The sequence below is a fragment of the Belonocnema kinseyi genome, chromosome 5 (assembly GCF_010883055.1).
Source record: "Belonocnema kinseyi isolate 2016_QV_RU_SX_M_011 chromosome 5, B_treatae_v1, whole genome shotgun sequence".
Classification (NCBI taxonomy): Eukaryota; Metazoa; Arthropoda; class Insecta; order Hymenoptera; family Cynipidae; genus Belonocnema; species Belonocnema kinseyi.
In genome coordinates this window covers 73,953,334-73,970,049 of record NC_046661.1, presented here as the reverse complement: position 1 = coordinate 73,970,049, position 16,716 = coordinate 73,953,334, and the positions used below count along the sequence as shown (strand labels likewise).

At 22.5% G+C, this 16,716-nt stretch overlaps 1 protein-coding gene across 1 annotated transcript in view; it reads right to left on the bottom strand.

The window, feature by feature from the left end:
- Positions 1-16,716, bottom strand: part of LOC117172460 (autophagy-related protein 2 homolog A) — a 105,394-nt gene that overhangs the window by 51,261 nt on the left and 37,417 nt on the right. The window contains exons 8-10 of the mRNA XM_033360415.1: positions 10,453-10,728; positions 7,793-8,321; positions 2,264-2,451 (exon numbers count right to left, since the gene is read on the bottom strand). Of these exons, the coding sequence (XP_033216306.1) occupies positions 2,264-2,451; positions 7,793-8,321; positions 10,453-10,728 (993 nt within the window). The remainder of the gene's footprint in view (positions 1-2,263; positions 2,452-7,792; positions 8,322-10,452; positions 10,729-16,716) is intronic.

Below are 16,716 nucleotides of genomic sequence, written 5' to 3'. Positions count from 1 at the left end.
TCCCCATTCAGCACTCGAATCAGTGCATGAAATCATTTGAAATCAATTTGAAATCTGAAATCACTGGTACCCACTAGCACAGAGTGAATAGCCCCTCGAACATTATATTTCAATTAAAAACAAATTGAGTCAATTCAGTCAAATTTGAATGATTTTAGAGAATTTTAAGGTAAACGAGACAAATTAGATGATGGTTATAAAAATTCAATGTCAATTGAAAACAATTTAAAAATATGAAAAAACTTCATTGAATTTAGAAAATTTGAAATGAACTCAGAAACATTCAAGGGAATTTAAAAGACTGATGAAATGTCTAAGAATTCAAGGCGAGGCTAAAATATTTCATGGTCAATTAAATAAAAACGTTTGAAAATTAAAAAAATCCACTGACTTAAGTAGAATTGAGTAAATTTAGAAGAACTTAAGTGTTAATTACAAAATTCTAACCAAAAAGGCGACTAATTACCAAAAGAGAATTCAGAATTCTTCCAAGCAAAATTAGAATTAAAATTAGAACCAAAAGAAGAATTCAGAATTCTTTCAAGCAAAATTAATATGAATATAATATTAAATTCAATATAAAGCAGATGAAATTTCTAACATTTCCAGTAAAAATATTTCTTTTTTAAAAAGATAGATGAATTTTTAACGAAACAGTTGCATTTTAAAAGAAAAAGATGCATTTTCAACCAAAAATGGATGTTCAACTAAAATTAAAAACTGAAAAAAATATTATCAGCAAAATAGTTTAATTATAAACAAAGTAATTAAATTTTCAACAAAAGAACGGAATTTTAAACAGATTAGATCACAGACCATCAAAAACGATGAATTTTTAATGAAAAAAAAAGATTAATTTCTTACAAAACAGATGAATTTTTAATTCGAAAGGAGGAATTTGCTTCCCAGAAAAGAAGAATCTTCAACAAAACAGTAAACTCTTCGAACAAAATATATAACTTTCTAAAAAACACTAGTATTTTTTACAAAATAAATAAAATTTCAACTAAATAGTAGAATTTATGAGCAAAAATATTATTTTTTTGTAGAAAATATTTGAGTTTTCAAACCAAAAAGTTTAACTTTTAATCAAAAAAAGTTTATTTTTAATCAATAAAGTTGATCTTTCTACCAAAAAAGATTAAACTTTTATATAAAAAATCTAATATTCAACAAATCAGTTTAATTTATAACAAAAGTAGATGAGGTTTAGAAAAAAAATGATTCAATTTTGAACAAAATAATTAAATTTGCAAAAAAGAGTTGAATTGTTAACAACATAGTTGATTTTTTAAATTAAAAATACACCGTTTTTAGAAGACAATAGCATTTTTAACAAATAAGATCATTTTCAAACAATAAATAAAAAACACACTTTTTATTCTGAAGGTTGAATTTACTACCCCGAAAAGAAGAATCTTAAAAAAAAAGTGAACTTCTCAAACAAAATATACGACTTTTTAACAAAATATTTTAGTTTTTTAAAAAATAAATAAAATTTTAACAAAATATTAGAATTTATAACCAAAAAGACGATTTTTCCAGAAGATAGTTGAGTTTTCAACGAGAAAAGTTTAACTTTTAACAAAAAACTTAATTTTTAATAAATAAAGTTGACCTTTCTACCAAAATAGATAAGTTTTAGAAAAAAATGGTCCAATTTTAAATCAAATAATTAAATTAGCAACAAAATAGTTGAATTTTCAAGTCAAAAGGACACATTTTTCAGAAGTCAACAGAATTTTCAACAAATTAGATCATTTTCAACCAATAAATAAGAAAATATTACTTTTCTAATAAAAATATGAATTTTCGATCCAAAAGGACGAATTTATTATCAAAAAAAGGCGAATGTTCAATACAAATTTTAAATCTTCAATAAAATCAGATGACTTTTAAACAATTAAATTTTTAACAAAATAGTAGAATTTTTGTCCAAAACAGTGGAATTCTGAGCCAAAAATATATTAGTATACTTTTTAACAAAAAAAATTAACTTACAACCAAAAAATAGATTTTATTATCAGGTTAATTCGGTTCTATTAATTCAGTTCGCATTATTGAATTGTTAAAAATGTTCATTATCATAATTTTTTTATAATTCTAGAATTATATAATTGAAAATAGATTATTCAGAATTTGAAATAGGTGCCAAAAAAATCCAGTCATTTTTTAAAAATTCTATTACTTTTTCAGGTCTTGTAGTAACCCTGAAAGTCTCAAAATGAGATCGAAAATTTAGATTAATAAATCTAAGTCATACCTATAGTCTATTGCACAATCCCAGAGATGAAGATGCAATTCCGTAAGAACTCCTGGTGGTGAATATCCAGCAATCGGATGATCACTGACGTCTAAACAATCAGTCAATTGTGTAAACCAGGAAGTTTGAGAGGTGCACATCCTGTGCCTCAAAGTCGCATTTCTAATTCCAACTGCTACCCTAAAAGTCTGAGAAAAAATGGTCAAATTTAGCAACAATTTCTTTTGTGATAAAAAAAAAAAAAGATAAAACAAAAAAATTTGTTTATAATCCATTTTTTTCTAATATTTCAATGAAAATTGAATCCGGTACAAAAAAAATGTCAGAGTGTTTTCAATTAAATTCAATTAATTAAATATCTAAATAATAATAATCAAATAATACTTCAAACATAATTATTAATTTCTTGAATTTGTCAAAGTAGTCTATAAGTTTTAATAATAATCCAAACCATTTTTTATTTCATTTTCTTATACTTAAAATGCAGTGCATATTAAGGTAAGAATTATGTGAGAACTATATTTAATTTTATTTAATCCACTTCAAATTCATAACTTTGTAGCGAAAAAATTGCACCAAAAAGAAGATTTTTTAATAAAATACATGAATTTTCAAGCAAATAGTTAAATTTGCAGTTAAAACAAAATTATTTTTCAATCAAATACAACTGCATTTTGTAATATAAAAGATAAGTTTTAAGCCAAAAATGGAAGTTTAATTTTCCGTGAAAAAAGAAAAATTTTCTACACACAAAAAACATGCAAATTTGCAAAATTAAAGTGATGCATTTCAACTAAAATTATGAATCATTAACTGGAATAGATGAATTTTAAATGAAAAAGTTGAATTTTCAACAAAATGTGTTCAGCATTCAACCAAGTAGTTTTATTTCCAAACAAAAATGTGAATTTCAAACAAGCATTATAAATTTTGATGTGGAACACTTGATTTTTAACCAAAAATATGAATTTTTGAAACAAGAAGACTAATTCTTAAAAAAGAAGATTAATTATCTACCAATAAAGATGAGTTTTTCAATAAAATACACGAATTTTTCACTACAAAATACATAATTTTCAACCAAATAGTTGAATTTTAACTGAAGAGATTAATTTTCAACCAAAAAAGGAGTAGTTAAATTTTTAGTTGAAAAAAAAATATATCAACCAAAATGGTAAATCTTCAACTGAAATAGTTTAATTTTCAACCAAAAAGATTCTTATTCAACCAAGAAGATTAATTTCTACTAAAAGGATGAACTTTTATCTAAAAAAAATAGATTTTCAACAAAAAATTTAAGAGTTAAATTTTAAGTAGAAAAAAATTATGAATAGTTTAATTTTCCATCAAAAAGATTAAATTTGTCAAAAAAACAATAATAAATTTTCAACAAAATATATGAATTTTCAAGTAAGGATAAATTTTCAACCAAAAATCAAAACGTTAAATTTTCTGTCAAAACAAAAAAAAATTTCAACTAAAATTATGAATCTTTAACGCGAATAGTTGAATTTTAAACAAAAAGGGTAAATTTTAAACTAAAATAATAAATCTTTAAGTGGAATAGTTGAATTTTCAACTAAGAAGATGGATTTTCAAACCAAGAAGAACAATTTCTACCAAAAATACGAATTTTTATTTAACGAAGATAGATTTTCAACAAAAAATTTAAGGTTAAATTTTAATTTGAAAAAAAAGATAAATAATTTAATTTTCCACCAAAAGATTAAGTTTTTAACAAAAAAGCAACGAATTTTTGACTAAATACACAAATTTTCAAATAAAAAAGATAAATTTTTAACCAAAAATTGAAGAGTTAAATCGTCAGTTAAAAAAATTAATTTTCAATTAAAATTCCGAATCTTCAACTGAAATAGATAATTTTAAACCAAAATGATGCATTTTTAACAAAAGAGTTCAACATTCATCCAAGTAGTTTTATTTGCAACCAAAAAGATGAATTTTTGAAACAAGAAAACCAATTTTTAAACCAGTAGATTAGTTTTCTAACAAAAAAGACGATTTTTCAATAAAACACATACATTTTAAAACTAAAAATATCAATTTTCAACCAAATAGTCGCATTTTTAACTGGAAAAGACACCTCTTAACCAAAAAGGAATCGTTAAATTTTTAATTAAAAAATTAATTTTCAACCAAATGGTAAATCTTTAACTGAAATAGTTGAATTTTAAACAAAAAGGGTAAATTTTAAAATGAATAATAAATCTTGAAGTAAAAGACTTGAATTTTCAACCAAAAAATTTAAGGGTAAATTTTAATTTAAAAAAAAGATGAATAGTTTAATTTACCACCAAAAGGTTAAATTTCTACCAAAAGAAGCAAAAAATTTTCAACCAAATACATGCATTTTCAAATAAAATAATAAATTTTAAACCAAAAATTGAAAAGTTAAATTGTCAGTTAAAAAAATTAATGTTCAACTAAAATTATGAATCTTCAACTGGAATAAATTAATTTTCAACCAAAAAATATGAATTTTGAAACAAGAAAACTAATTTCTAAACAAGTAGATTAATTTTCTACCAAAAAGGCGAATTTTTCAACAAAACACATACATTTAAAAATTTTAAATCTCAATTTTCAACCAAATAGTTGTATTTTGAACTGGAAAACACACTTCTTAACCAAAAAGGAATAGTTAAATTTTCAGTTAAAAAAATTAATTTTTCAACAAAATGATGAATCTTCGACTGAAATTGTTGAATTTTAAACAAAAAGGGTCAATTTTAAACTAAAATAATAAATATTTAAGTAGAATACTTGAATTTTAAACCAAAAAATTAAGGTAAAATTTTAATTTGAAAAAAAAGATGAATAGTTTAATTTTCCACCAAAAGATTAATTTTCTAACAAAAAAAGTGAAGAATTTTCAACCAAATACATGAATTGCCAAATAAAGAAGATAATTTTTTAACAAAAATATTAAAAAGTTAAATTGTCAGTTAAAAAAATGAATTTTCAACTAAAATTATAAATCTTCAACTGGAATAAATTAATTTTAAACCTAAAAATGCGTTTTTAACAAAAGAGTTCAACATTCAACCAAGTAGTTTTCTTTGCAACCAAAATGATGAATTTTAAACTAAAAGGTGAATATTTAACTGAAACACTTGAATTTTCAACCAAAAATATGAATTTTTGACACAGGAAGACTTATTTATCTGATTTTTCCACTAAAAAGACAAACTCTCAAACAAATAGTTGATTTTTTTAACTGAAAAAATTAATTCTCAACCAAAAAAGAAATAGTTAAATTTTCAGTTAAAAAATTCATTTTCAACTACAATGATGAATCTTCAAATGAAATAGTAGAATTTTAAATAAAAAAGGTCAATTTTTAAATAAAATGAAGAATCTTTAAGTGCAATAGTGGGATTTTCAACAAAAAGAAAGAATTTTCAACTCAGATGATTAATTTGTACAAAAAAGCCAAATTTGTATCTGAGATACATAGATTTTCAATAAAAAATTGAAAAGTTAAATTATCATTTGAAAAAAAAGATGAATAGTTTAATTACCATGTAGATATAATCTCAACAATATTTTGTTGAAAACAAAACAAAAAAATGTTAAAAAATTGTTGAGGTTACACTCACATGATCTTCAATTTCGAATAAGAAAAGCAACAATATTTTTCAACTAAAATGATGAATCTTTAACTGGGATAGTTGAATTTTCAAGCAAAGGATGAATTTTCAAACCAAGAAGATTAATTTCTACCAAAAATACGAATTTTTATCCCACGAAGATAGATTTTCAATAAAAAATTTAAGGTTAAATTTTAATTTGAAAAAAAGATGAATAATTTAATTTTCCACCAAAATATTAAGCTTCTAACAAAAAAGCAACGAATTTTTGACTAAATACATGAATTTTCAAATAAAAAAAATAAATTTTTAACCAAAAATTGAAAAGTTAAATCGTCAGTTAAAAAAATTAATTTTTAATTAAAATTCCGAATCTTCAACTGAAATAGATCAATTTTAAACCAAAATGATGCATTTTTAACAAAAGAGTTTAACATTCATCCAAGTAGTTTTATTTGCAACTAAAAAGATGAATTTTTGAAACAAGAAAACTAATTCTAAACCAGTGGATTAGTTTTCTACCAAAAAAGACGATTTTTCAACAAAACACATACATTTTAAAACTAAAAATATCAATTTTCAACCAAATAGTCGCATTTTTAACTGGAAAAGACACCTCTTAACCAAAAAGGAATAGTTAAATTTTCAGTTAAAAAAATTAATTTTTCAACAAAATGATGAATCTTCGACTGAAATTGTTGTATTTTAAACAAAAAAGGTGATGAATTTTGTATTCAAATGCTCAATAATTTACACGTATAAGCTGGAAGGTATTAGCACTTTTCAACTAAATAATTTCAAGTTTAATGAATTTAAACTTTTAAAGCTAAAAATGTTTTTCGTAAACAGAAAGATTAATTTTCTATAAAAAAAAGACTATTTTTCAACAAAAAATATGAACTTTTAACAAAAAAGTTGAATTTTCAAGTAAAAAATACCAATTTTCATCTAAAAAGCTTAATTTTCTACAAAATTAATAAATCTCCAAATAAAATAATGAATCTTCTTGAAGAATAGAAGAAGTTTTAACAAATATATGAATTTTTGGGAAAAAAGTTCAATTTTTAACTAAGTGCTTTTATTTTCAACCAAAAAGATTAATTAATAAATAAACTAATCAATATTCAATTGCAATATTTGCATTTTAAAGCAAAAAAAGGTTTGTCTAAACAGAAAGATTAATTTGCTATAAAAAAAGACTATTTTTCAACATAAAAATATGAACTTTTAACAAAAAGGTTCAATTTTAAACTAAAATAATAAATCTTCAAGTAGAATACTTTAATTTTGAACCAAAAATTTAAGTTTAAATTTTAATTTAAAAAAAAGATGAATAGTTTAATTTTCCATCAAAAGATTAATTTTCTAACAAAAAAGTAAAGAATTTTCAAAAAACAAAAGAGTTCAACATTCAACCAAGTATTTTTCTTTTCAACCAAAAAGATGAATTTTAAACTAAAATTATGAACATCTATCTGGAACACTTGAATTTTCAACCAAAAATATGAACTTTGAAACAAGAAAACTAATTTCTAAACAAGTAGATTAATTTTCTACCGAAAAAGGCGAATTTTTATCCAACGAAGATAGATTTTCAACCAAAAATCCAAGGATAAATTTTAATTTGAAAACAAACTTCGAATAGTTTAATTTTCTACAAGAGAGATTAAATTTCTAAGAAAAAAGCAACGAATTTTCAACAATAAACATAAACTTTCAACTAAAAGATAAATTTTCAACCAAAAAGGGAAAACTTTAAATTTCAGTTGAAAAAACAAAATATGTTTCAACTAAAATGATAAATCTTTAACTGGAATAGTTGAACATTAACCCACTCCTGCGAAAAACCGGGAATTTACAAAAACTCAAAACAAAAAATGCAAAATTAAAAAAAAAACTAAATAAAAAATAAAGAAACCTTAATTTTGTGAGTTTGGTGTGCAGCCTGGATGCGAATAGCAAGTGTGAGCATGTCCTTTTCCGTCGATTTAAGAGTGATATTGGCTCCGGGTTCAGTTCTGTAAATCGCCGCTTGACAATGCCTCGGAGTGATGCTGTTGATGGACCTCAAAGGCGGCGATTGAGAAGGCGTTGTCGTCAACCCACAATGATTTAAGGACAAGTTTTTGATCATCGCGCAAATATATCCGAGGTTAATATCACCCTTATATGCAGTCACGGAAAAAAGGGTCGCATCCCCGAGTCTCAAAATCAGCTCGCCCTGTTGACCAGGAATCACATTTCGCAGAGAATCTCTCACCGGAGTATACATGCTCAGCAGGCCGTGGTTTATATTCAGGGTCAATGCGAGTTTAGACTGTCCGCTTTTCGAAACTCGGCTTGGTTTTGCTTTGTGCATTTTTTCCTGTGTCGAGTAAAATATTCCCTCGTCGTCGAAGGAATCCGAGTCTGAATCGTACTGAATTCCACTTTTGCACATGCTGAATCTGGACAGGGTTCAGCGAAAGATTTGATAATTCGTGTTTCAAAGAAGGAAGATTTAAATTTTTTAACTAAGAACCAGCAAAAGATGTGACTTTTCAAACAAAAAAGATGGTTTTCTATCGTAGACAGGCCTGTGAGTCCCTATGTGTTTAAATATACAGAGTGACCGTTTTAATCGAAGAAAAATATTCCCGGTTTTTTCCCGATTCGTAAACATTTTTCCCGGTCAATAAAATTTTTTAAATTGAACTCTATTCTAAACAGTAAAATTACAAGTAATACAAAATAAACAACAATTTAAAGCATTTAAAGAGGAACTATTGAATTTTAAACTTTTTAAATTTAAGTTTAAAAGTTTTTAAATTCAAAAATTTTGTATTCAAATGCTCAATAATTTACACGTATAAAGTGGAAGGTATTAGCATTTTTAACTAAATAATTTCAAATTTAATGAATTTAAACTGCAAAATTCAGAATTTTGAACATTCGTATATTATAGAGTTCAAAGATTTAGATTAGGTTCCGAAAATATAAATCCACGTTAACTTTTTCAGTACTCTAAATTAAAGAATGAATCAATGAACTTTAAAAATTTTCAAAATTATATTATTAAGTTATTTTAGGATAGAAAAATAAATTTTTTTAAAAGTAAAGTTCCTTAATTATTAATTAAATTATTTTAATTTAAAATATTTTAAGCATCCTTGAAAAGCTTTAAAATTTTATTTCGTAATGTTGAGAAATTTAGAAGTTATTTTAATTTTCTTCAAATTTCAAATATTTTTCAGAATTTCTAAATAACTTTTAAAATTAACTGAATTTGTCCTGTAACTTTTAGACAAAAACTGCAAATTAAAAAAAATCCTTACCATTCGAATTTATAAATAACAATTTATTATCTATAAGGAAAAATTAGAGTGATTAGAAGAGATATTCAAAGGAAAATTGAAAATGAAATTTTCATTTTGAAAAATTATTTTAACAGAATATTTAAAAATATTTTAAGAGATTTCCAAAATTGTCAAAAAAGGTCCTGGAAGATTTTACAGATTTTTTTTTAATTTGCAGGATTTTCTAAAAATGTTAAGGAAAATTTCATTCTTTTTAAAATATGTTTAGAAGTTCTGAAAAAAATTGTGCACGCTTCGTTTAAATTACTTGATATCAGTCAAAATTTTAAATTAATTTTTACTGTTTTCAAAACTTCTAAGTATCTCTTAAATTTACTCAAATTTTTTCTACAAATAACAATTGTTCAATTATTATTTATACATAAAAATTCAACAATTTCACTTACATATAACATTTATTTTAAAAGAAAAACAAAAAAGGTAACGTTATCAATTTGTAAAGCTTTTTGAAATTTTAAAAATTCAAATACTTATTCTTTTCAAATACCTAAATTAAAAATTTCAAAGCAAATGTGTTAAAAATTGAATAATTCAGGCTTGAATAAAATTTTTAATTTAATCAAAAATTTAATTATGACTATATTATTATGAAGTTAATTTTAAGTTGTAAATAGTTCAAAAAACGGACAGAAATACTATATTAATAAATGTATTGATTAAATTTCATATAAGAAATAATAAAAAAAGAAGACCTAAAACTTTAAATTAAAAATATTTTACTGACGAATCATAAAAATTTGTATTTAAAAATAAACTTGTCGGAATTAAATCAATTACTGTCCAGATTTTTATACTGAAAGTACAGATCCATTTAAAAAATAATTTATTTATTTATGTTTACAGTTGATAAAATAAAACTTTTTTTAATAAAAAATGTTCAACTTAACATTGTTTTAATTTTGAATTGTTTAAATCTTCGAGACTGAACTTTAATTATCAAAAAAACTGTTGAAATCCAACTTGGGCAGATTTTTCTTCTGAAAATTCGTAAAATTCCCGACGAAGAAATAAATTTAGTCATTTCCCAGGTTTTCCTGGTCCAGCGGCCACCCTGATTATAGTTTGAACAAATTATTATTGTTGATAACTATCTACTCATATATTAATGCTAGATAATTGCGGTTTTGTTATGAAATTTTTCACTTTTTGTCAACTTTTCACTTCGAGCGAGGTAATAATTAATAAAAATTAAAAAATATAAGAAAAAAATAAGTAATCTTACCTCGGGTAGATTGATTCCTGTAGAAGATTTGAGGAGAAATCAAGTCCCATGTGACTTTCGGCGGTTGCGTATATTGGCCTGGGAGCAGAAGGCTCCCATAAAAAGAGATCCGTGTTAAATCGGTTGTACAGCAACTCGTATAAACGTTTTGACGGAATTTGGAGTGAAGTACAAGGGAGGCCGATTTCCAATTGAATTCTCGATCCGTGAATTCCTTCCTCGATAAATTCGAGCATTTCTTTCCGATTTCCTGGGATTATAAGCTCCTCGCCTTCCCTAAAAACCGTATAAGTTTTCAATGAACTTGCAAATTTTTTAATATTTCCATATTTTAAGTCACTGAAAAGGGTTAAATTAGTAAAATAAATACGTATTTTTAATCAATTGAACAGTTTGCTTCAGGGCGTTTACTTAAAACATGGAAAAAATTCCCTAATTCCAGGTTTTTTTCAGGCATCTCAAGTTTTTTTCAGGTATATTTTTTGCGAGTTTATTATAAATAATGTTTTTTTTTAGTTAAAAGGAATTTAATTAATTTTACAAGATATTATTAAATATTTATACTAAAAACAAAATGAATACTTTTCTTAAATTTCTCCTTAAAGTCCATGAATTTGAATAATAGTTCAAACAAATTTTTTATTTTATTAAGTTATATTTAAAGTGTAGTGCATATTTAGGTAAAACAATGTAAGCACTATAATAAATTCAATTTAAACAGTTTCGCAAATTTCTAAATTTTCAAGTAAGAATTTGGATTTTCAAACAGATGGATAGAATGTTTAACCAAATAGTCGAATTTTTAACCGAAAAGATTAATTTTCTACCAAAAAAGATGTAAAAAACATTAATCCTTAATCAAACAGTTGAATTTTAAACAGGAATAGATCGATTCTCAAATAAACAGATGAATTTTAAACTGAAAAAGATCAGTCTTTAATAAAAAATGGAATAGTTCAATTTTCAGTTTAAAAAATTATTTTTTCACCAAAAAAAAGAGATTTATTCCGAAAACAAATTTAACTTTTAATCAAGTAGTTTTATTTTCAACAAAAATATTAATTAATAAATTAAATTATTTGATTAATGAACTTATCAATATTCAATTGCAATACTTGCATTTTAAAGCTAAAAAAGTTTTTCGTAAACAGAAAGATTAATTTTCTATAAAAAAATACTATTTTTCAACAAAAAATATGAACTTTTAACAAAAAAGTTGAATTTTCAACTAAAAAGCTGAATTTTCAACAAAACTAATAAATTTCCAAATAAAATAATGAATCTTCTTCAAGAATAGAAGAAGTTAAAAAAATATATGAATTTTGGGAAAAGAGTTCAATTTTGAACTAAGTGGTTTCATTTTCAACCAAAAAGATTAATTAATAAATAAAATTATTTAATTAATAAATTGATCAATATTCAATTGCAATAGTTGCATTTTAAAGCAAAAAAGGCTTGTCTAAACAGAAATATTAATTTGGTATAAAAAAGACTTTTTTTTCAAAATAAAAATATGAACTTTTGAAAAAAAGTTGAATTTTCAACTAAAAAATACCAATTTTCAACTAAAAAGCTGAATTTTAAATAAAACTCATAAATTTTTAAATCAAATAATAAATCTTCTTCAATAATAGAAGTTTTAAAAAATATATGAATTATTGGGAAAAGAGTTCAATTTTGAACTAAGTGGTTTTATTTTCAACCAAAACGATAAATTTCCTACCACAATGAGGATTTTTCAGCAAAATACATAAATTTTCAATGAAATATTTGCATTATCAAATACAAAAAGAAAAAATTTTAACCAAATAGTTGAATTTTAAACTAAAAAAGATCAATTTTCGACGAAAAATGGAATATCAGATTCATTTTTACCAAAGAAGACGAATTTTACAGAAAATACATGAATTTTTAATTAAAAACATAATTTGCAAAACAACAATTGCATAATAACATTTTCAGTAAAAAAATTAATTTTTAACTAAAAAACATAATTTTTCAACCCACTACTGAATGGTTACATTTTCAGTAAAAAAAATCAATGTTCAAATAAATAAAAATTTCAACTAAAGAGTTAAAGCTGCAACTGGGATAGTTAAAATTTTGAGTGAATTTCAGTCAAAGAAAAAAATTTATTTAAAAAAAATAGCTCATTTTCTAACCAAAGAGATAAATTTTCAATTAAAATGATGAATATTTAAGAACAACAAATTAATTTTTAACAAAACAGTAACTCTCAATCAAGTGATTAAATCTTCATTGAAAAAATAAAAATTCGGTGTAACAAATGTATTAGTAATTATTTCAACCAAAGAAAATTTAAATGTTTAATAAAAAATAATTAAATTCAATCAAAAAGAACGAATTTAAAAAAAAATACATGAATTTTCTACCAGATACTTGAATTTTCAGTTAAAAAATTGATATCAAACAAAAAAAAAGAATTTTCAACAAAATAGTTCAATACATCAATATAAAGCTACTTTTACAAATGAAAAATCGTTCTTATTTCATTTAAAATTATTTTAAAAAATTAAGCACGCTTTTGACAAAAATGTCCTGACTTTAAAAAAATCCGTGAATTTTGAAGATATATACAAATTCCCTGACAATTTCATGGTTTTTCAGGCTTTATTTTTTTTAGGCAAAATTTTCAGGTTTCTAAACTAATATTTTATAAGCTTTAAAAATTAATTTAAAGTTTATTTAAAATGTTATTCTTTAATCTATTATTGAATTAAAATCATATTTATTTATCGCATTAAATTCGAACCGAATTATGTAATAGAAACCAATAAGACAATTTATTAATTTTTGATTAAAAGTTCATTCGTTTCGGCAGAAAAGTTTATTAATAAATTTTTGGTTAAAAATTCATTTTTTTCGGTAAAAATATTATTATTTTTATTATCATTTTGTTAAAATGTCGTACTATTTGGTTAAAAATAAAGTTTTTGCTCAAGAATTTAACTTTATAGTTACAAGTGTTATTATTTGGTTCGAAATTGATTTTTGTTGTTGAAAATTCACAAAATTTGTAAAAAAAAGTTGTGTTGAAGTTATGTTGAAATAAAGAAGATAATTTTTCAATCGAAAATGGAATAGTTAAATTTTCAGTTAAAAAAATAATTTATAATCAAACTGATGAATTTTTCTGGAATAGTTGAATTTTAAATAAAAAAAGTTGACTTTTTAAACAAGAATATTAATTTCAATAAAAAAAGAAAAATTATTAACAAAATACATGAATATTCAAAGAAGTAGTTAAATTTTCAACTAAACACGATAAATTTCGAAACAAATACTTATTTGTTGAACTAAAAAATATCTATTCATAACGAAAAATGGAAAATTCCAAAATTAATTTTTTAACCATATTAATTAATTTAAAACTAAAATGCTGATCCTTCAACTGGAATAGTTGCATTATGCAAATGAATTATCGACTAAAAACATGAATCTTTAACCGGAATAGATGAATTTTCAATCAAAAAGATTAATTTGTACTAAAAAAGGAAAAGTGTCAACAAAATCGATGAATTTTCAACTGAAAAAAATCAATTGTCAAGTAAAAATTTAATATTTAAATTTTAAAATGAAAAAATTAATGTTCAATCAAAGAGATACACTTTTAACTAAAACGATAAATATTCAAATGGAATAGTTAAATTTTCTGTCAAAAAAAATTAACTTTAATTTAAAGAAAAAATGAATTTTAAGAAAAATATCTCATTTTTCAACTCAATTAATTTTAAAAACAAAAACAAAAAATGTTTAATAAAAGAGTTTAACCTCCAAGCACGTATTTAGGTTTTTATTCTGATAAAATTAATTCTTAACAACAAAAAAGTATTTGATATTTTAATCAAAAATAGTTTAATTTCATCAAAAAAATACGATTTTTCAAACAAACTCTTGAAGTTTCAACTAAAAGCGACCAATTTTAAACAAGAAATAGGATAGTTAAATTTTCAGTTAGAAAAATAAATTTTGAACAAAAAAAAACAACAAATTTTCATCAAAACAGATAAATTTTGAACTGAAAAAATATCAATTTGCAACGAAAAATGGAATAGTAAAATTTTCAGTTAAAAAAATTTTTTAAATCAAATTAAATAATATTCAATTAAAATGATGAACTTTCAATAGTAATAATTGAATTGTTATATTAAAATCTGAATCTTTAACTGGAATATATGAATTTTCAATCCAAAAGATCAATTTATACCAAAAAAGAAAGATTGTAAACAAAATATATGAATTTCCAACTAAAAAATATTAATTAACTAAATATTAAATATTTAAAATTTCAGTTAAAAAAATTAATTTTCAATAATGAACATGACTTTTATACAAATATGATGGAATATTCAATTGAAATAGTCTCATTTTCAGTTTGAAAAAGTTATCCACAAAAATACAACTAATTTTCTAAAAATATTGAAATTTTCAAATAAAGATTTTCAACTAAAGTTCATTTTTCAAAAACAAATTATATAGTTACATTTTTGGTTAAAAAATTAATGTACAACATAAGTGATAAATATTTATCTAAAACGATGGAATATTCAAATGGAATAGTTAAATATTCAGTAAAAAAAATTCATTTTTAGCCAATAAAGAATTTTCAACAAAATATCTCATTTTTTAACTAAAGAGATGAATTCTCAATTAAAATGATGAATCTTCAAACCAAAAAATAAAGGTTTAAGAAAAGAGTGTAACTTCCCAGCACGCAATTACATTTTTATTTCAATCAAATGAATTTTTCAAATAAAATTGAATTTTTAATAAAAAAAAATAGTTTAATTTAACCAAAAAAAAAAAAAAACAACTTTTCAACATGAGTTAAATATTCAGCAAAGAAGGATTTTTCAGCCGAGAGAAAGATTTTCAAACAAACGCTTAAATTTTCAAAAAAGTATAAGAATTTTCAACCAGATACTTGAATTTTCAACTAAAAACGAGCAATTTTGAACAAAAAAATATATTAAAATTATCAGCTACAAAAATTAACTTCAAACAAAACAAAAAAAAACCAACAAATTTTCAAAAAAAATAGTTAAATTTGGAACTAAAAAAATATAAATTTGTAACGAAAAGTGGATTGAACTATAAATATCAATTTCTACAAAAAAGATAGATTTTCAACTAAAGCTCATAGTTAAATTTGTTGCCAAAAAAATTAATTTTAAAGCAAAGAGATACATTTTTAACTAAAGCGATAAATATTCAAATGAAATAGTTAATTTTTCAGTAAAAAAATTAATTTTTAGTCAAAGAAAAAACGAATTTTTAGCAAAAAATCTCCTTCAATTAAAGAGATGAATTTTCAATTAAAATAAAAGAGCTTAACTTACAAGAACGTAATTGAATTTTTATTTAAAAAAAAAGAATTCCTATCAACAAAATAGTAGTTGATATTGCAACCAAAAAAAAATTAAATTTTGTTATCAAAAATAGTTGAATTTAATCCAAAAATGGACTTTTCAACATGAGTTAAATGCTAAAAAAAAAGATTTTTCAGTAGAGAAATATTTTCAAACAAACTCTTGAATTTTCAACAAAATATAAGAGTTTTTAATCAGATACTTCAATTTTCAACTAAAAACGATCAATTTTAAACAAAAAATAGAATAGTTAAATTTTCACTTAAAAAAATTAATTTGAAACAAACAAAAAATTTTTAACCGAATAGTTAAATTTTGAACTAAAAAAATATCAATTTGCAACGAAAAATGGAATAGTTAAATTTTCAGTTAACAAAAAAATGTAACCAAATTAAATAATATGCAACGAAAATGATGAGCCTTCAATTGAAATAATTGAATTTTTAACTAAAAAGATGAATCTTTAACTGAAATATATGAATTTTCAACCCGAAAGATTAATTTATACCAAAAAAGAAAAATTGTAAAAAAATACCTGAATTTACAACTAAAAATGGCATATTTAAATTTTTAGTTAAAAAAATTAATTTCCAATCAAAATCATAAATTTTGGACAAATATGATGGAATATTCAATTGAAATAGTCACATTTTCAGTTAAACCAAAATTATGACAAAAAAAACAACTAATTTTCAAAAAATATTTACTTTCTTAAACAAAGATTCTCAACAAAAAATCATTTTTCAATCAGAAATTAAACAGTTAAATTGTTTTTAAAAAAAATTAATGTACAACATAAGAGATACATTTTTATTTAAAACGATGAAATATTCAAATGGAATAGTTAAATTTTCATAAAGAGTTTAACTTCCAA